The sequence below is a fragment of the Diadema antillarum genome, unplaced genomic scaffold (genome assembly GCF_040938485.1).
Source record: "Diadema antillarum isolate AM-2024a unplaced genomic scaffold, OU_Dant_1.0 seq00001070_RagTag, whole genome shotgun sequence".
Classification (NCBI taxonomy): Eukaryota; Metazoa; Echinodermata; class Echinoidea; order Diadematoida; family Diadematidae; genus Diadema; species Diadema antillarum.
In genome coordinates this window covers 90,585-113,252 of record NW_027271895.1, presented here as the reverse complement: position 1 = coordinate 113,252, position 22,668 = coordinate 90,585, and the positions used below count along the sequence as shown (strand labels likewise).

The window sequence follows — 22,668 nt, the reverse complement described above, 5'->3', positions numbered from 1 at the left end:
AATTTGATATCTTTTAATCATTTTTCCAGCATCGCCAACCCATGAAATGACACGTACAATTCATCAGCTTTCAGAATGTGGAAAGAAAATGGGGGGTCACTGTCCATCCTGACGAATAAAATCAGATTTAAAATTGACGTTTTTTTGGCATAGTTGCACTGTTTATCGCCATTGACGCGCGCGCGGAATTTCAACTTTGACGGGCCCGTATGACATCATATTGAGTCGGATTGACTTGAAACTTGGTAAAAATATTCCTTGACATTTCTGACATCCGATCCATGTGAAAAAACGGGAAATTTCTATTGCATATGAGCTATGCGTGCGTATATGTGTGCGCGCGTCCATCCAATTTTTTCAATTTTTCAAAAAATGCTCCAAATGGTCTGAAACGTGTGCAAAAAAATTTCGAGCTCGATTGGAGCATGTAAATATTTCAACGCGCGCGTACAAACGCGTTTGAAGGGTAGATATGAATTTTGAGAATATGAGTAGAATCCACTTGACCTGAAATATATGTGACGTAAATTTCATTGAAGAATTCCATTCCATTAATGAGATATGAATGACAATGTGTTTTCATATAATGACGTCACGGTCGACTGATCACTATGATTTTATTAGATCTGTCGTCTTTGGGACATGATACATATATGGTATAATTTTGAAATTGATAGGCCTAGGACTTTCTGAGCTAACCTCTGCACAACTTTTGGGGAAAAATAAAGAAATAAAGAAAGAAGAATAAAGAATCAGTACAGATACAGAAGGTGATCCGAGAGGATACTCGGATCACCTAATAATAATACATGTAATAAGGTCTTATTTATCCAGGGTAGCCTCTTCAGTGTTGCCACTGCTCTACCAGAGGGCCCTGCCATTATTATTACCCCAGCGTTGCCAGGTACCCATTTGTACACCTGGGTCGAGAGGGACATGGTGGGTAAAAACATCTTGTCCAAGGATGTAAGCACTGGGTGGGACTCAAAACATTTAGAAACATAAAATTTCAAAGTCACCTTGAATTGTTTTCAATATATCTTAGTTCTTTCAATTGAATAAATCACTTCTGTTGAATAAAGTTGTGGTTTACAAAATAAAATGTTGAATTCAGTAGGACACACATATACATCAGAAGCACTGACACATGTACATATATATGTAAATGCATTTTCATTATGTAAGTACTTACCCCTTCTTCTAGTTCACTGCGGTGGCCATATGTTGAATGTCTACCTGTTAACATCTGTCTATGAACCTTGAAATCTGTCACTTTTGCAACTAGGTCTGTAGTAAGAGCAATGTTCCTCACCCCAAGACTGTGGTGAACAACCTGTAAGGGAAAATATCAAAATGATTCCTAATAATCTGTTAAAAAGGGAGTCTCAGCTCAAATTTCCAACATAAAGCATGTAAGATATGTAAAATATAACCACAAAACAATCTTTGTGAATATGAAACTGTACATATCTGAAATAATTCATGTATTTCTCAAAGAACAAATTCATCAGTATCAAAATAAGCTCTGGAGACAAGATAGCAATTTACAAGAGTGAAAAGGTAAGTGTATCATAGACATTATATTGAACACATTATCATTATTTGCACTATCAGTTAAGTCTCTTTTTCCCACCTGAAGAGCAGCACAAGGTATGCTTCTTGGTAACATTATAGATATAATGTACTCTAGACTTGCAGTGGACAAAGGGTACAATCATACTTCCTAAGTCTTTTGAAATACATGAAAGGATGCAGCTGTACCGCACAACGGCAGAATATAGTATCTAAATTAGGTCTGGTAGACAGTGACATACAATGTATGTGATATACATTGTTGGATACAGTGATATTTTTACATCATGGAAACATACAAGTTGTATACATGTACATGTATATGCACTATAATGGGATGTGTTTGTAGCAAAGATAAACAAATGAATGCTTCATACACAAAGTCCTGTTTGAATATAAGGTGAAGTTTTTGGCTCAGCTGGCAAATACTATATTGTTATGATCAGATTGTGATATTATGTGTTCAATATAAGTCTGACATTTATTAATCTATTTATTCATTATCAATTTTATTAATTAATCAATTATTATTATTAATTTTTTTTTTTTTTTTTTTGGGGGGGGGGGAGCTGATAAACCACATATGCAGAAACACCCACAAATGGAGAAATGCCCACTAATGCAGAACATCAACCATTAATGCAGAAAATCACCCACAAATGTAGAAATGATACACAGACATGGTTCGCAAATGTGCAACGGCAAAATGGCAATATTGGCTTTTGTTGATGTTTTATAAAGTATATGTACCTGCTGTATAAGTATATGTGTGTGTGTGTGTGTGTGTGTGCGCACATTCTTGCAAATGGCTCCAATCGAGAATATTATTGTGTTTCATTACAGGCAACTGGGATATATTTCACACTGGGCATATGCCCCTTTGTTCAGAGTATTTAAAACATATGAAAAAGTGCCCTCTTAAGGCCTTAGGGGTACTACCTTTGGGATATAGGCACATCCTCGTTCTGCATATTAAGGACCTGTAGGCCTATGTAGGCGACAAGTTTTCACACTTTTCAAATTTATGGGGAAATTGAAAACTTTTATGCATATCCTTACATATATCCTTGATTGCACCTACTTGTATACACTACATGAAACCTTATGAAACTGAATTTCAGTTTTATTTTTCATGAATTTCAATTTAGATTAGTCAATTTATCAGAAAAAGAAATCCCCCAGAAACAATAATGGAATATGCCCAGTTACCTTGAGCAAACTGGTACTAGGGCAATTACCCCAGGGACAATTACCCCAGACCCTTCTCCTGACCCTACCCCTAATCCTACTCCTGAACCAAATCCTAACCCTAACCCTAACTCTAACCCTAAACCTAACCCTAATCTTTACTCTAATCTTGTCACTAACCAGTATTTAGCCAGGGGTGATTGTCCTTGGGGGGTAATTGCCCTGATATGACCAACTATCACATCCAAGGTTGAAGCATCTCACATGTACGAGAATGTGTGCGTTTGCGTGTGTGTGCGATGGGGCAGGCATGCCATCCTTTGAGTATGACATTGTGCACTGATAACAATGTAACACTTTGTGATGTCCTCAGCCAACTCATCATCAACCACTGGCTATTGCTCTTTCATGGCACCTTCCTCCCACTATTAATTTTACAAATAGTAGAGCGGCATAGCTTGAAAAATTAGAGGAATTGTGCATTTTATGATAAAAGCACCAAATTTCACACACATGTTGACAATTACATTTGAAATAAATTCAGAAATTGGACCATTATAAATAGCGCCCTCAACGGCCATGGCAGCCATTTTTCAAAACGGTCGCCATAAATGCCATTTTTTGTAAAAATTTACAAATTTCAGAAGGGAAAAATCAATGAGATTTTGCAAACGAGTTGGAAATAACATTCAAAATAAATTAAGATATTGGGCCACCACAAATTGCGCCCTCAACGGCCATGGCAGCCATTTTTCAAAATGGCTGCCATAAATGCCATTTTTCGCAAAAAATAAAAAATTATAGAAGGGAAAATCAATAAGATTTTGCGAACGAGTGGGAAATAACATTCAAAATAAATTCAGATATTGGGCCATCATAAACAGCGCCCTCAACAGCCATAGCAGTCATTTTTTTTTTCAAAAATGGCCGCCATAGATGCCATTTTTCGTAAAAATTTACAAATTTCAGAAGGGATAATCAATAAGATTTTGAAAACGTGTCGGAAATAGCATTCAAAATAAATTCAGATATTGGGCCATCGCAAATTGCGCCCTCAATGGCCAAGGCAGGGATTTTTCAAAATGGCCGCCATAAATGCCAGTTTTTGTAAAATTTTACAAATTCAGAAGGGAAAATCAATAAGATTTTGCAAACGAGTGGGATATAACATTTAAAATAAATTTAGATATTGGGCCATCGCAAATTGCGCCCCCTAACGGTCATGGCAGCCATTTTTTTTTTTTCAAAATGTGACCCTGCATCACAAAACAAACAGAAAGTCGCCAGACATGAAATTTTAGTTGAAAGCATATATGAAAGAGCAGACTTTAAGCTTTAAAATGATGTATAACTCAAATGAAATGGACTGAGAAAAGAGGTTCTGAAGTACAGTGTCTATTCAAGCGCTTAATCTTTACCAAGCCATGCTGGCTGAATGATGAATGGGACAAAACACAGGATGTAAACTACTGGAGTAACAACAATGAAGGGATTATCAGATTAAACTAAAATTGAAGATGCCTTATTAACACATTCTGTCCATAATTAATGCCAACTTTCAAAGCAGTAGCATCATCCTTTCAAAAGTTATAGGAGTTGAAAGTGAAGAGTGTGTACAAGGTTTTTAAGAAATTAAAAGGGGACTATAAAGACACTTAATCACACTATTCCGCCCAAAAATGTTCGAGATAAACTGCTAAAAAACACACTTTCCTGCCCGTTTTATGATCCCAAATTTTAGCATAATGTAGAAGACTTGCTCTTTCAGAAAATACGAAAAAGTCAAGATCAGCTCGGTTGACCCATTTCACCTCTTTTCAGTCCTTGCACAAAATCAGTGTGTGCGACTTTTTGTTTGCTTTGTGATGCACGGTCACAAATGGTCGCCATAATTGAATTGAATTGAATTGAATTGAACAGGTTTTATTAAAAATCATGTCTGGCAGCCAAAGGCTGAATTGCACATGTTTTACAATCATATTTATAAAAACAGACAGATTATTTCGGTGCTCTGTACAACCAATGATATAGCGACATGACATAAAAAGAACAAATATTACAGTGGTCACATGTGGTAAATCACAAGAAGTGATCAATCTATGAGGGTACCAGCCCAGTCAATTCTGAAATTGCTTTTACAAAAACGAAAAGAAAAAGGAGATAAGAAATATCCTGTTCACATGGCAACACTGCTCAACACTGAATAAAAAAAATTATTACTATTACAGCTGATAATGAGAACAGTGAGGGTACCAGCCCATCAATACTCAGATTACTTTTTTCAAAAAGAAAAGAAAAAACGAAAAAAGAAGAAATGAGGAAAAAGGGGAAAAATTCACTGTCAACATATCATTACACAACTAGTCATTAAAAAATTCCATTACTATTTCATTTACATATATTAATTTTGTATTTTAAAAAAATCACACCTTACACATCACATTGATCATGTGTGCCAAATTTCAATAAAATAAACAATATTTCTTTCTTTTCTTTTAAACAATTATTATCATCATGACAGCTCATCCTTCAACATAAATAAAACATATCTTTTAGGTCTACATATCAAAAAACTACATCCATCAGAAAAAAAAAGAAACTATATCTCAAATCAAAATCTGAAATAAAAAAGAGATCAACTCAATTCACACTCATTGTTTTTCTTTATATATAAAAAAAAAATGCGGTTGCCATAACAAAACAATGTTTGAAATTAAAAAAGGAAAAGCGAAATCTACCCGTCTCTGCTATAACAATCATAAAAATTATGGCTCAAAAACTGATAAAATCAGTTAAATCCTCACTATTACTTCATATGTACCAAATATCCGGTCATTTACTCAAATCGGCAATATATTTTTCTATTACAAATAATACCATATCAAAAACAACACAGGCAAATAGACTGATGAACAAACAGCCGGAAAACATCATACTTGAAATGCTACTTATACAAATGCATAAAAACTTCTAATCTTTATTATTCAGTAGATTAATGAAATATGGAATTGCACTGTCCTGAAACCGTTTTGTTTTGCATTTGTATTGCTGGTACCTTGTGTTCGAACGCAATGTGTATTGATGCCCTTGGTGTTTAGCAGGTAGCCAGTGAGATACGAGCGGGTTTTTAACCATCCGACAAGCAAATTCTAGACTCAGCTGTCTTCTCCTTTCAGCTAAAGTGCCCAACTTGCAGATTTCAAGAGCTGTAATGTACGATGTGTAATTTTTGCCTAATATTATTCTGCAGGCTCTTTTCTGAATCATTTCCAACTGACTTTCAAGTTTCTTTGTGAGGGAGCCACTGAACACTGGGCAGCCATACTCAAGAACAGGACGTATGTATCCTGAATATACAGTAACTAAATCAGCTGTGGGGAGGTGGAAACGTTTGAGGGAGCGAAGCACGTATAACTTTTTGTTGCACTTTTGTAGGACCTCTGTAACATGACCATCCCATTTCAAGTTTGATTGAATCACAACACCTAATATCCTTGTCTGGGTGACAGTACCTAGTTCAACGTCTGCAATGAACAAAGCATTATGCAGAGGAGGGTTTCTACAGAAAGTTATTGTCATTGATACACACTTTGAGGGGTTCAATTTCATATTGTTGTGTCTGGTCCACTGGTTAATTTCATCCAAAGCATGCTGCATGTTGGATGGTTGAGTCATTTTCCTACTCTCAATCAAAGTCATATCATCCACATACTTTAAATGCTGGACTGGAACATTTGAACATACATCATTGGTCACTAACAGAAATAAAATTGGCCCAAGTTTAGTGCCCTGGGGGACACCTGCATTTATGTTTTTCCAGTCTGATAGCTTTCCATGGTACTTAACACATTGAGAACGAAATTCAAGAAAACTCACAATCCAAGAAACAAGGCAGGGTCTTACACTCATGTCAAGCAACTTCTGTACGAGGATGTTATGGTCTATGTTATCGAATGCTTTAGAAAAATCGGTCAAAACAATCGTTGATATCGCCTTTGAATTTTCAGCATTTGTCAGTATTTGGTGAAGCAACTGGATGAGGTAGTGATTTGTTGACAGGCCTTTCCGATTTCCGTACTGGTTGGGATCAATATGCTGAGCTATGTCTTCAACTAACCATTTAGCAATGAACGATTCCACAGTTTTTGCAAAGTAACTCGTGAGGGCTATCGGGCGCAAATCCTGTACGATGGGGGATACACACTTGGGGATCGGAACTATTTCAGCACATTTCCACTGATGTGGTACTACACCCTTTCGGAAAGAAGCATTCAAAATATCAGCAAGGGGAGAAGCTAATTCACAAGCGAATTCTCTCAGGATCCGTACAGGTAGGTCTCCTGTAATGCTCGCCTTTTCCTGGTTTAAAGTGCTCAAGATTTTAAACACCTCCCAGGGCCGTACTATAGGACACTGATGTTGGGCTGGAAGGAAGGCTGGTAACCTGCTTCTGTCCAGTGAAGGTAAGTCAGCTGCTATCGAACAGAAATATTCATTGATATAATTGGCAATTGACACGTCATCAGCTGTATCATTGTCTGGAATGTGGATGGTAGTATCATCTTGCGCACCATGTGTGATGAGTTTTATTTGTCTATACCATGATGCAGGATCTCTTGCCTTCAGATCGCGAATTCTGGTGTTGTAATAACAATTTTTTGCTTTTGTTATTTCTCGTAGTATTTTGTTTCTTAGATGGCGCCACAGAGATAATTGTTTACTAGCAAAAGCTATCTGCCTGCGACGTATTAAAGTTTTGACTTTAGCGGTAACCCATGGTTTATCTGATTTGTGCAGCCGGATGGTCTTTGTTGGAAGGTAAGTGTCAAGACGAGAGCGAATGTTTTCCAAGAGCACATCACACCTTTTGGAAGGATCATCAATCTGCGCAAGTTCTTCCCAAGTATGGTGAGTAATCCAATCTCCAAATGACCTCAATCCACTATCATTTAGGGGACGTACGACTCTTTTCTTTGTTGTATTTTGTGGACGTGATCGGTTGGCTGGGATCCAAAGAACACAATTATGATCGCTGGCAGCAATAGGAGAGATAACTTGAACATGAGAGTAAAGATTGGCATGATTAGTCACTATCTTATCCAAAACATTGTTTCCTCTGGTGGGTTCCATCACTACTTGGGTGAATTTGTTATTAGCGAGAATCATTTCAAGATTCAAATCGTTGAAATCCCCCATGAATGATATTCCCGCTTCAGGATACTGTAACATCAGTGCATCACTTGTAGATATCAAATGATCAATGTATTGTTCAGCATATGGGTGGCGAGGGGGGTAGTATACAACACAGACGATGAGACTAGATAACTGCCGAGGTAAACGTGGCGGTCTCAGATGTAACCATATAGTTTCAATGTTATCTGGTATTTTGACAGACAGAAGACTTGGTTTAAGGTGGTGCTTAGCGTATATTGCTACTCCACCTCCGGGTCGTCCACTCCGGTGATTAGAGAAGATGCAATAAATGCAATATTTCATTTTCTTTTATGAAGATGTCCTAATGCCGGAAGAGGACAATAGTAAAAAAATTTTGCGCAAGTTGACAATTACATACAAAGAAGTTTAGACATTGAGCCATCATAAGCTGTGTTCTCAATGGCTATTTCAGCTATTTGTCAAAATGGCTACAATACACTCTTCTTCTTTTTTTGTCTTGAAAATTCGCTTAACTTCAGAAGGAGAAGACAGTAGAATACTCACAGAGACATTATACAATCTGAAATATGGTGTTAAAGAAATCATTTGAGGAACAACTAAAACGAACAAGGCAAATGCTTAGCGATTATATCTCACCAATGTTGAATGCATATTTTAGGTGGCAAACATGAAAAATTTCCAAAAAAGAGTAATATGAATATCTAGGGATAATGGCGCCATGTATTAACTTTGACAGTAACACCATATCGTTGAATATATGGGACTATATGACGTGTATCTATTCTAAAATGTAACTTCCAAAATATTCTGAAGACAGATACGTAAAAATGGCCTTTCATTTTACGAAAAAAGTAAATTTACTTCCTATGCTTCCATTAAAACACATACCTTTGATATCCATACTGTTAGCCGTCGCACGCGAAATACTGCAATTAGAACTAAACTGAAAACATGAATTTAGAACTAACCCATCAATGAAGCCTTTTTTAAAATTTAAATTTCTTTGAACACCAGATTGCATTAGATATAATGGCTGTTTAGCAGTATTCTATTGCTTTCTCCTTCTGGAATAAGCAAATAAAAAAAAAGAGTGTGTGGAGCCCTTTTGACAAAGAGCTGCCATAGCCGTTGGGGACGATGTTTAAATAGTGGCTCAATATCTTCATTTCAAATTCAAATTCAAACTTGAATTTATTTGAATGTCTTTTGTCAATTTGCACAAGAAATTGTATTGTCTTCTTCTGGCATTATCATATTTTCAAGAAATGAATAGCATCTATAGTGGCCATTTGGAAAATGGCTGCCATGGTCGTTGATGGTGCCATTTGCAATGACGCGATATATTATTTTGTTTTGAATATGATTTTCAACATATGTACAAATTTCATTGATTTTTCTCTCTGAAATTAGCAAATCTTTCCAAAAAAGAGGAAGAAGCAGACATCCATGGCGGTCAGCATGGCCCTTGAGGGCGCCTTCTAAGAAGACCTTATACTTCGATTTTTTTTTAGCATAATTTTCAACTTGTTTGCAAAGTCTTATTGACTTTTCCTTTTGACATACACAAATTTTTGCCCCCCAAAAAGGGGGGGGGGGGGGAGGGGCATCCATGGCAGCTGTTTTGAAACTTGGCTGCTAAGGCTGTTGAGGGTGCACTTTTGGATGGCCTATTATCAAATTCAGTTTGAATATAATTTTCCACCTTTGTGGAAATTTTGATTGACATCTGCAACACTTTAAGAAAAGAAGACATTCATGGTGGCCATTTTGAAAAATGGCTGGAATGGCCATTGAGGGGGCAATTTGCAATGGCCCTATAAGTTTACTTTTGAATGTAATGTCCCACCTGTTTGCAGAATCTCGTTGGCTTTCCCTGCTGATTTTAGTAAATCTTTTTGAAAATATAGCATTTATGGTGGCCATTTTGAAAAATGGCTGTCATGACCACTGAGGGCTCAATTTCCGATGGCCCAATATTGAGATTTATTTTACATGTTATTTCTTATTTATAACCAAAATTTCATTGACTTTTCCTTTTAAATTGAAATGCAAAAAGTGGCACTTATGGTGCCCATTAAAAAAAAAAATGGCTGCCATAGCCATTGATAGCGCAATTTTCAATTGCCCAATATCTGGATTTATTTTGGATGTAATTTCCCACTTGTTTGCAAAAAAGAAAAAAAGAAACTGGCTTTCCCTTCTGAAATGTGCATTTTTAAACAAAAAAATGGCATTTATGGCGGCCATTTTGAAAAAAATGACTACCATGGCCGTTGAGGGCGCAATTTCTGATGGCCAAATATCTAGATGTATTTTTAATGTAATTAACATTTATGGGCAAAATCTTATTAACTTTTCCCTTCTGAAATTTGCAAAATCAACAAAGAAGTTGCACATTAGACAACATTTTGAAAAATGGCTGTCATGGACGTTGAGGGTGCAATTAACAATGGCCAAATATCTAAATTCATTTTGAATGTAATTTTCCACTTGTTTGCAAAATCTTACTGGCTTTCCCTTCTGAAGTTGAATTCATTTTGAATGTAATTTTCCACTTGTTTGCAAAATCTTACTGGCTTTCCCTTCTGAAGTTAGCAAATATTTCGAAAAAGATGGCATTTATGGCGGCCATTTTGAAAAATGGCTGCCATTGCCATTGAGGGCGCTATTTCCAATGGCCCGATATCTAGATTTATTTTTAATGTAATTTTCCATTTGTAACCAAAATCTTATTGACTTTTCTCTCCTAGAATTAGCAAATTTTACGAAAACATGCCATTTATGGCAGCCATTTTTCAAAATGGCTGCCATGGCCATTGAGGGCGCTATTTCCAATGGCCAGATATCTAGATTTATTTTTGATGTAATGTCCCATTTGTAACCAAAATCTTATTGACTTTTCTCTCCTAAAATTAGCAAATTTTACGAAAACATGCCATTTATGGCAGCCATTTTGAAAAACGGCTGCCATGGACGTTGAGGGCGCTATTTACGATGGACCAATATCTAAATTTAATCTGAACGTGACTGTGTACGAAATTTGGTGCTTTTATCACAAAATGCACAATTGTTCGGCTATGCCGCTCCACTAAAAGGAGTTGTCTGTCTAGTCTCTCCTGGAGACCTTAAGACAAGCCAAGTACCATAATTCTGCAGACTAGTACAGCCAATAATGCACAGTATCTGTTGCTGGTGTTTCTGAAAAAAAAAATCATGGCTTTGATAAGATTTTAGACTAGGCTTGACCTCATTATAGCTTCTTCTGAGTGATGTACCAGCTTGCCATACCCTATAGTTTTTGCCTTAAACTGCCGGAGAACAGAGCAGTACGTTCAAGCAGAGGTTTCCTGGTGAGGTTAGGCTTAGGTAGGCTATGAAGATCTTCTTAGCCATCATCTTATAGTGTCATATCATTGAAAATTCTCACCTCAGGGACTGCCTGACTCCCCCTCCCCCTTCTGCAGTCTGTGTCCTTTCCCTACATCATGGGTACAGCAAGGCTATGTCGCTAGTCCTCAATTTCAAGGTTCACATCCTCAGGTGTGGCAAACCATATTTACCAGCCATTGCAGCCAAGGTGTTGCTCCAGTTGTCAGGACTTGTCATGCCATTGGGCTCAGCAGCAATTTGGTCAAGTGTGTGAAACTATCACTGTGCGAAGACTTTCCCACCCGAAACCACTCACGCACAGGTATCACCATCATCTTTTGCTATCAACATCTTTCTTCCCAGCCCTACGGCCATAGGCAAGTGGTGAAATCAGCAGGTGTTGTTGACACTGGGAGCTGACAGTCACAAACCTACATGTAAGGCAGCTGTAGAGTGATGGCCATCCTCTTACTAACTCAAGGACCGAGTGCAGGGGGGGGGGGGGGTTCTTCTGTAGCAACTGACCGGTCCTTATTTTAGGGACAGCTCTGGTCACCCCAATCTGGGGATGGGACAATACATTGCATCCTACACATAGAGCATTCTCAACATCCACTTACCCATCATACCACAGCTGAGGGTTTGTCACTCTCTCATGCAGTTGAGAAACAAGACATAATTCCAAACACAAAAGTAAATCACTGAAATTAGCAACCTGGAATTTGAGAACACTTCAGGATGCCACCAATACTGACAGTCCCGTGAGATGCATGGTCTCAGTTGCTTCAGAGCTTTGGCAATTATGACATTGATATTGCTGGCCTATCCGAAACAAAATTTGTGAACTCAAAGAAGTATATATGGAGGATATACTTTCTTCTGGAAACCCATCACTTACATAAAACCTAAATGAGTTGCTGAAGGGCCACAATGCTTGACTTACTGTATGACCTGCAGGCATCCACTGAAGTTTAAGCAACACATGACAGTCATTATTGTATATGTTCACACACTCACAAGTCGTGATGAAGACAAGCTTTAAATATTGAGCTGAACACCCTACTCTCATCTGTTCTAAGGAATGACATCACTATATGTTATTGGAGATTTTAATGCTCATGTGGGGCCTGAGCATAACCAATTGCCACATGTGATGGAAGAAATGGGGTTGGCAGGATCAATTCCAATGGACTCCTTCACTGACTGTGCACCTAGTTCGAACTTTGTATCACAAACACAGTCTTCAAAATATAAATGTCTCTGCAAAACCCAAGAACATGGCACTGGTATCTCATTGACTGTATCATCACAAAACAAAATGCCATAGAGACACTCTCATCATCAGAGCTACATGTGTATATACGGTACATGTATATGCTGCTGGATTAATCATAATCTCATTCGGGCCGAGCTTAGGATTCGCCTGGCTCCTCAACACAAAGCAAAGGATACAAATGCTCACTTGCTTACTTGCTTAATTCAAGTGGTGTTCTCAATCCACAATGGCACTCCAAGTTTGTCTGTCCAGCATTGCAGTCTTTAGCTCGTTGGTGTCTAGACCAGTGTCTCTCTTACGCATGTCAACAAAGTTGGTCACTGGTCTGCTTGGTTTCCTGCTCCCATGCTTGGGAATCTAGTGTATCAAGTTAGAAACACACTCATTGCTCCTGAAGCAGTGGCTGGCAAAGCAAAGCCTCCTTTTCTTGATCTTATTTTGGGTAGATCCCTATACAGTTCTGTGTTGGTCATATGATGCCTCCAGCTAACATTTTCAACGACTCTTAAGAGAGTTGACTTCCAAAGCTTAACGAGTTTGTTACAGGTACGCCATGCTTCCGCTTTCCTCTGCTTAACATCCTTAGCCGTACTTTCCATCCATTAGCCTACTATACTTGAAATCTTGTACCTGGTCTACATTAGCCCCATCCTTTGTGTGTAGCTTCACAACACCAGTATGGTTGCTCGACATGAGTTTTGTTTTCTTTGCATTCATCTTTAATCCAACCTTAGCCACTGATGTTTCAATTCTTTGCAAAAGTTCCTGTGCCTGGTGCATCTCTTCTGATAACAGGGCGACGTCATCTGCAAATTCGAGGTCTGCAACCACCTCTGGCCCAATTCTTCCAGATCTTCGTTTTATCAAATGAAATCCAAGTTCTTCCTCTTTTCCTTCAATTGCAAACCTTAGGGCATAGTCCTGTACGATGACAAACAGGTATGGTGCAAGAGTATCCCCCTGCAGAACACCAGCTAAGATCTCAAATAGGTCTGTTTCACCATCAGGGGATATAACTTTTGCCATAGTATTCTGGTACATGTCTCCAATAGCATCCACAATCTACTTACAGCCTAGACATTAACAAACAAAGCAATGCTGTGTGATGCAGCAGTTGAACCATCAGTCATTCCCAAAAGGAACATAAGGTCTGTTTCAATGACAATAAATCCTTGATGTCTTCAATGGCAGAGAGGAGGAAGGCCTACATCCAGTATCTAGCATGTCCAGCATCTTCAGAGAAAAAGAGAAACTTCAAATGTCTACAATGTGAGTACCTCCTTACAGAAAGGCATGTGTACATGAGTTGAAGGATTCATGGTGGGTTCAATAAGATTGTGACATCCAATCAGCTGCAGACAGACATGATGCAAAGGCTCTCTTTGAGGAGATCAAATCTGTGTGTGTATAGTCACTCCAAAACAAAACTCTTCCTATCCTGAATAGCCAGGATGGCATTCTTATCACTTGTCATATTGGCATACAAAATACATGGACTGAACACTTCAGTGATCTCCTAAACAGACCATCTGTAGTAGACGATGACACAATCAATCAAATACCTCAGTATCCTATCAGACACCATCTCTAAATGTAGTGGAAACAGCTCTTAGAAGAATAAAGAACAGGAAGTCACCAGGCCTAGATGGACTACTAGGTGAAATCTTCAAATATGGTGGACTTCAACTTTACCGATGAGTTAATGCCATCATTGTAATGGTATGGGAAGCAAAGACCATCCCTAATGAATGGAGAGATGCCAACATTGTAACCATCTACAAGAAGGTGACAGAGCAGACTGCAAAACTGTAGAGGAATCTCCCTGCTTGCAGTCATAGGAAAAATCTTTGCTTGTCTCCTCCTCCAGCCCCTTGGTAATAGGCATCAGAAACTTTTTTTCCAAAAACTCAGTATGGCTTCCAGCGAGACTGTAGCACCATCCACATGACAGTCAGTCGTCACGCCGAATGCAAATTACATGTAGGCATAATGAGGTTCCATGTGCCAGTGTTTACTCGATGCGCATGACCGTCTCGCGAATTTGAGGTTTCACGGGATTTTGCGAGACTCTGTACAAGCTCCAATACAGTTGCCATGCAGTTAGCGCTAGTGTATACGATTTCGACATGGTGGGGTGAGTCCAATTACCCGTTTCGTACTCTTCATTTTGATATAAAATTTGTCCATACTTAAAAATATTTTCAATGTTTAATCTCTCATTAAATTTACCATATATTTTGCTCGTAGTTTTGATGTATTCGAAACATAAACCTCTACTTTGCTGGATCCTGGCTGGTATAAAACTTTTCATACTCTAATTTTTTTTTAATTCGGCAGAGGAAGAATGTACCGATACTTGTTATAAAAATCGAAAAGATGCAATATCTGTAAGTTACTTAAAAATTTGTTAAAAAACTGACTAAAAAGAGACTTGCACCGGAAGTTGCGATCGCCGAAGTCAAGATATTCACATTATTTACACCTTGATGGATGAATTGCACATGGTTTGCGCACATTGTGTACCTCTTTTACATTCCATGTATTCCTGTGTACTTCTATGGTGGTATTGTCCACAAATAAAAAACTTGTTTTTTTCTAAACTCTGCTTCACAAGTTTATTTTCATATTTAGGTTTCTTCATCTTTAGCCTGATTGTGTAGTCAAATATATTCACTAATGTTTGTTGCTGTGTGAGGGGAGTGTTTGTTCATGCTCCTTCTCCCTTTCTCTCTGAGATGTGTGTGTGTGTGTGTGTGTGTGTGTGTGTGTGTGTGTGTGTTTTTTGGGGGGGTTGTTTGCATTCATAATATAGAGCTGCCAACATTGAAATGCAATTATCAGGGAGATTGTTCAATGACATGCTTCTGATTCTATGCTGGTTCATAATTGTTCATTTCCAGAGAGTCTTCTGTGGAATTGGGAGTCCCCCCCCCCCCCCCCCCCCCCCAAAAAAAAAAAAAAGAAAAGAAAAAAGAAGGGGAAATTAGCATTTTAAATAATCACCCTGAAAAGAAAACGAAACTGCTTGCTTCATGAATCCAGGCCTTCGGGCTCTAGAATAATAATAATAATAATAATAATAATAATAATAATAATAATAATAATATAATAATAATGAAAACATGTGGCATGATTAATAGTTCATCAGATTATTTAAGATTAACATTCATGCAAATCACCAGTAGTCCCCAGCTGCAGCTTCCAAGTTCCAGTTAAAAAAAAACAATTAAAATAAAAAAATTAATGGATAAATCATAATCTAGCGGACATATCATCAAAACCAGAAATATAATTTGAAGGAGTGAGAATGTCAAAGGAAAAAACAAACACAAGGTTATTTTGTTTATTAAACCGTAACTTGCAAGACGACTTGATGTAAAACTAAACATGAAAAGAAAATCACAATGGAACATTTCAGAAAAGAAAAGGCATGAGAAACATCGTAACACAAATATTAGTATACGGGACTAAACCCAAGTGTTTTTTTTTTACAATGCGTGAAATTGCTGACGTGCTCGTATCTGCAAGTAGTCAAACAAATGACAAATCCATACGAACACAAAGTGGCGATAACGAATCCTTAAATAATTATCTACAAAATTTTGACAGAATATGACAGAATAAACCTATTATATACATGTTTAAGCCGAGTTTCAGTCTTCGAGACGCGACACAGGAAGTAAAAAAACCACAGTAGCAGACGATGTGATGATGTGATGCGACCGTCGTTTCTGACAATCACGATCCAGCATTGTACAAATGCGCTAATGGACGATTTCGAACAAAGAGCGATGTGACATACTGTTGTAATTTGCTGGATCCCATGAGGTATAAACGATAGAGTGACTTGATTTTTCCATATTTTGAAAATAAGATACTACTTATTTAGTTTGAAAGAGATGCAAGGTGGTTAAGAACGTATTTGACCCACTTCTTTCGGGTTTAAATTTTATATTTTCAACGTGTGAAATTACTCGTATTTTTACCCTAATTCCCTTTCCAGTATTATCAAATCATTGTCATTGAATTAGACCTTGAGCTTTCTTCTTTCATTTAATGTAAAAATGAGCTGTAAATGTTATGCTGGGGCTGCACAACGATAGTTTAAAAAGAACACTGCACAGCTAATTATGTATTCATGATCGCTCCGAGCGTGCATACGTCCTCCGCGCTCTGTGCGAGATTCGCACGCCGTGACGACTGACTGATGATCTTTGCTGCAAGGAAGATCAAAGAGAAATGCAGAGAAGAGAATGGGTTGTAAAAAGATACAGATGCTCTGCCAAGTTCATCAGTGTCATCCACCTCTTCCATGATGACATAAGAGGTTAAGTTTTTCTTGGTAAATCTGCATCTAAATCTTTCTCCATCTCAAAAGGTGTCAAAAACAGCTGTATATCAGCTCCATCACTTTGTGGCATTTTCCTCACAGCTGTGATTCAAGAAGACTATAAAGACAGAGATAAGGGCATCTACATCTGTATTGCACTGATGGTAAATTATTCAACATTGCCTGCCTAAAAGCCAACACGAAGGACTGGTACAGAAGGAGCTAGTAAGGGAAGTCATGTTTGCAGATGATTGTGTAGTCACTTCTTGCACAGAACACAACTTGCTGACTCTGTCTGCTTTGCACATGCCATCCGTTCAATCCTTCCAAGTACATGTACCTTGGGAGTAACCTGTCTTCCAATGCCACCATAGATGAGAAAAAATAAACCAAATCAGCCAAGCTAACTCCTCCTTTGGTCTACTGCATTTGCAAGTATTCAAGTTCTATGATATCAGACATAAGACCATGGTCAAAGTCTATGGGTCTGTTGTCCTGTCTTCATTGCTGCATTGTGACATTGACAGTGTACAGAAGACACATCAAGGCCCTCAAAAAATTTATTCCACAAGAGGAAGCTGTGAACTTTGCTGAGGATCAGGTAAGATCTCATCACCAACCAAGAAGTGTTTGCAAGAGCTGACACAACAAGCATCGAATCAAAAGTCACCAATTTCCAGTTAAGATGGGTAGGCCATGTGGTAAGGATGACTGAAGACTAATTGCCCATACAGGAAGATCTGTAGGGGGACAACGAACACTGTTTAGGGACAACTTTATAAAGGCATCCTTGAAAAAGTGTAAAATTAATCCCACTACCTGGGAAGAAAAAACAACCCACAGAACTGACTGGCGTCGAACACAACAAGCAGGTGTGGCATGCCTGGAGGAATCCAATAGAATTGCTGCTGAGAACAAACATGCTTTATGTTACCTGCATCTACAGCAGTGGTAAGCAGTCCAAATGACTATTACTACAATGTGTGTGGCAAACACTGGCACTCAAGAATACACTTATGTCTTCATAGCCACCTTGCACCCAGCAGCATTAGAGTCAAAACTTTCTGATTGTGAACAGTCTTTTTCGACATGACAGACATCCAGAGAGAGAGAGAGAGAGAGAGAGAGAGAGAGATGGTAATGTGCACGCCTAACCTGATTGTCATTTTATTTTATATGCAAATGATTCTATGGTCCTGCCATCTCATGAAGATATCAATGCATTGGTCTGCATTCTTAATAGAAGTTTTTCTCATACAGTGTATAGATGGTTTGAGAAAAATAATAATCTTTAGATATTAGTAAAACACAATGTGTCCAGTTTAAAAGGAAGGGTGTGCTACAGGATACTGGGAATTTGTAAAAGTACATGTAGACTTAGATTTTTTTTTTACAGTTATGAGATTCTGTTAATTTTCTTGGTGTTATGTGGACAAGTACAGTGGTCACCCGCCTAATTGAGGGAGAATGTGGGCGGCACGTGGAGAAGGTGACTCTTTGTATCGCACTGAAGGGGTGGTAAGTGCACGAGTAGAAGCTGCACTACATCCTACTGTATAACAGCAAATGTGACCCGCGACAACGGTTTCAGGCAAAAGTCGCAAGAGCAAATTTCTTTACCATTATTTTTGTCGATTTGGGTTTTTTGCAGAAATCGAATCTTTGATATGTTTTCTACATCTACACTAAATTTCACAGCATAAGACTACGTTTTTCCTAACGAAAATGGAATTTTAAGCACCCTATGTTGGATCGCACCCGTCAGTTTCGAGCTTCTTTCGAACGCCGCACCAATATCCCCAGCGTTGCTACGGCGCAAGGTCTCGCATGCAATTGGCTGGTGCGTCGCACACATTTACATAATTCGGCTTTGGGAGACACCAGTTCAGAGTTGCAGCGTTTGGGGAATGCTTTGTCCACGCATGCATGATTACATGCTCCATTGTTCTTGCTATAGTGGTTTATACGCTGTAGTGCGTGCTCTTCGTTTGGCTTTCTATCCAAACTATTCTACCACAATGTTCGACAACGGAAGTGAAACAAATATCATTTAGCACGACATAATTGTGTGAAAAGAAAAAACAATAGTCTACTTGTACATGTAGTAAAAATTATAACAGCAGACTGACTCAAGGGAAGGTAGATGAGAGGAAAGGAGAGCAACAGGTCACATGAAACCAGTTAGGCCTATATTCAAATACTACACATCAAGATCGCACGAAACTAACGAGTCGTGTTTGTTTGTTTGTTTTAATATAATTAACACCACCGAACAAGGCAACATATGCACGGCTTGTAAAAGCAAAACAAACAGGAAGCGTGACCTTTGCCAGCACTGGCATTTTTCTGCCTACAAAAGGGTCGCCAATGATAAAGTCAAATCAACAACAATGAAAACGCGATTTGTAAATGTGTTTTGGATTCGCCACCCGCTCCTGATACATGCCCATGGTCATGGCGTGTGGATGCCATTGCGTAATGCGTGCGCCCATACACATGTACACCATACGTGCAATTATCGTATCCGCCATCTTGAAAGACGTAATGGTAAAACAAACCCGAGCGAACCGCATTGTTTTTCGGCTCTATACGCTGCGCTCCTAGGAAGGGTGCCCGGGAAATTTGACTTTCTCAGTGAGCCAATCAGAAGGCGATGTGGTTGCTAGAGGCGGAGCTTAACATCGATTGGCACCATCGTACGAATGGGTGATTCTCACCTCGCATCGCCGCTCGGACATTGTCTTTGAGAAAGAGGTGAATCTTCAAAGACCGTTTTCTCGCAATTTTGTCAGGCTAACAACTTAAAAAGTGCATTTTATTTCGCTTTCCATGCCCACTTATGGTGCCAAAGAATAGTGTTTTATATCAATGCAAAGCTTAGGAAATGGGCAATGTGATTCAGTGAAAAAATGAATTTTCAAAATCCCCGACTTTTTCCTGAAACCGTTGTCGCTGGTCACAAATGCTTAGACCGTGCAATAATAATCTATTTGCAATTGGTTAGAAAATAACCCTTCTGGTAAGGAAATGAAATCCCTGCAAGCTTTTCTAAGGACTTACTTATTATTTTTAGATATTAATGAAAGACAATGGAAGTGTTTCAGCCAGAATTTGCCCGAATAAAGCAGTAACTGGGTTCAGATTATGTCGTGGAAATAACACATGAAAAATGTATTACATCAATCAAGTTTTGTTGCACCTAAGCGGTGTTCCCGCTATATTGGTACCCGATTAACAGGTGAGCACTGTACTCTAAGTTGGAAGGATTTGACATTAGTGGGTGCTGTTTCTGTTTACATCTACGACTGGAATTTTCTACATTAGTGGTTGATGTTTTCAACATTTGTGGCTGATTTCTACATTTGTTGTTCGTCAACATAAGTGAGCACTTCTACATTTGTGGGTTCAACAAAGGGCTATTCTGAGATGAGATCCAAATAGAACTACATGTGTTGTACTTTTCTTTAACATTCCTATGTGTATTCTACGTCTTTTTCTCATTTGCCCTCCAAGTTCATTCATACAATTGTATGTCTTGTCCTAGGCAATGTATTGAGATAATAACTCTTATTCCCATTGTGTTGTTATGTCTTGTTTTCCTTAGTTGTTTGACTTCAATAAAGTGATGATGATCATCATCTGCATTCATAACACCCAGCAGCGACAGGAATGAACTGAATAAAAGTGCAAATATTTATGGCCAATGATGTATTGTCATTTGAAATAGTGCATAAACTTGTTTGAAACTGTGTATGCATGTGTGGTAGTCAGATAGAGGCAAGCCCACTGCTGACTTGCATAAGGATCAACTATAGGACGTACATCATATTTGTAAGTGAATTCATTGATGATGACACATATGGAAAATTCCTTTTCAATTTCGGAAAAATCATTCTTTATGGGCACAAAGACAAAAAAATGAAAAGCTTGAATAGTTCAGACATTTCAAGTAAGCTAACAGATGGCAGAGTAAAAACTTGGAAGGGGTGGGCAAAGTATCAGGAAATTGTCTTCTTGGACTAGGAAGTACATGTGATCACCATACATAATGTTGTTCATAAATTCTGTCTATATTTAGACATATTCAAATCTGTGGTTTGGGGGTGTTGTTGTTCTTCTTCTTGTTAAGTCTGCCTCCTTTGATTAGCTGAAGAATATTGTAGACAGTGTGTGTTGACCATAATTTACCTCATTTAAGTGTTATTCAATTAATCAGATTCAAACCTACATATTGTACAACCTCCTGATCATTATTTTGCAACCCTGGAAATAAGATTCCATTCATAAGGTGGTACAAATGTATATCGTAGAGTTAGGAAATTCAGACCATTCCTAAGAATGACAAAACTGGAAACTTCTTTATGATGGAGGGGGAAATAATACCATGGATATCCAGTGAATATATTCAAACCCTGAGAAATTGCAACCATTATTCTGAGAACAACAGGGGTGGCACATTCTTGAGTGACATGGGGCTAGTGTTTCACACCTTTTTAAAAAACTTTGAAGTGTGTTAGTGTTTCATATCTTTTTAGAAGACATTTCATACATGATGTTGGAAGATATACTGTAGAACCATAATCTTTGTGTAGACGAAATTTTTGCAAATATTGCGAGGAGCTACGATTTGAGAAATTAAAATGTCCATGAAAGTTCTTACTTGTCTATACACTTCTGCACTGAATGCCAGTGGCAATTCACAAAAATTTCATGCCAAAAGAAGTCGTTGGCTTTTACATGTAAAAAGTTTAATGCTGGCAAATATTTCTGGTTTTACAGTAATTCTTTAACCATGCAAAATTTCACAATGTTTGCAAAAATAAAAATCCAACAAAAATATGTGGCATATCCAGTAGTTTATATATTTCAAGAACTACTTCAGCTCTGATCATCCTCATAACACCTCCATCATTTGGGGTCAACTGTCTAAATCTGAAAACTTTGAAATTTAACCCTATAAAGCCCAAGGGGGGCATATCGTGCCCCCTACCATATTTTCATCTGCCACTCCTATGCCTTTTACCCAATTTCAACCAAATTTGGTGACTTTTCCTAAAATTTTATTGCAAACAGTTTGACATATAATTTAGCTATATCCAATATTGCTGGTTGCCATGGCAACCATAAACTGTCAACCATGTCATCAGATTTTGCATGCTTTTCTGTTCCAATTTCAGTTAACAATATAGTAATGGATGAAAGGGGGAATTCTTGGCTGTAATTTGCTGGAGGACCAAAATGTGAAGTAATTATGGATGTGAATAACCCTGAAAAGGTCTTCTTAGTATTTCCTTTATTTTTATATGACATAGGCATCAAACAATAGGTATAATAGTAATTATTGAAAATACCACCTTTTTCCAAGAACCACTCTTTTATTTTGCATCATTTTCACACAAATTTTGCCAGTATAATCATTTGTTAATCATTTGATCAATCTGCAAACTAAAAATTCCAGTATTATGAAAATATCAAATGTGATACCAATATGTTTCTATTAGATCCCAAACAATACATCATATGTAGATCTCATATTTCTTTATATTTTAATGAATAGCATCCCCATGTGTTGACCTTGAGAAATTTCAACTATAAAAAACAGTGAAGGTTAACTTGCTTTTCCTCTGTTTGGTATAAAATAAAAACATAAATACTGGGGATAAAGAAATATAAAGAAAAAACATGATTTTAGCACACACCCTAACAATGTGCCCCCTCCCCTTGGGCCTGGAAGGGGTCAAAATAGCTTGGGCTTTAT

The 22,668-nt window shown here is 37.9% G+C and overlaps 1 protein-coding gene across 1 annotated transcript in view; it reads right to left on the bottom strand.

Annotated features, from left to right (window-relative positions):
- LOC139743338 (uncharacterized) overlaps positions 1-22,668 on the bottom strand; it is a gene marked incomplete at its 5' end in the record, with an annotated part of 200,183 nt that overhangs the window by 93,542 nt on the left and 83,973 nt on the right. The window contains one exon of the mRNA XM_071653828.1: positions 1,193-1,333. Within this exon, the coding sequence (XP_071509929.1) occupies positions 1,193-1,333 (141 nt within the window). The remainder of the gene's footprint in view (positions 1-1,192; positions 1,334-22,668) is intronic.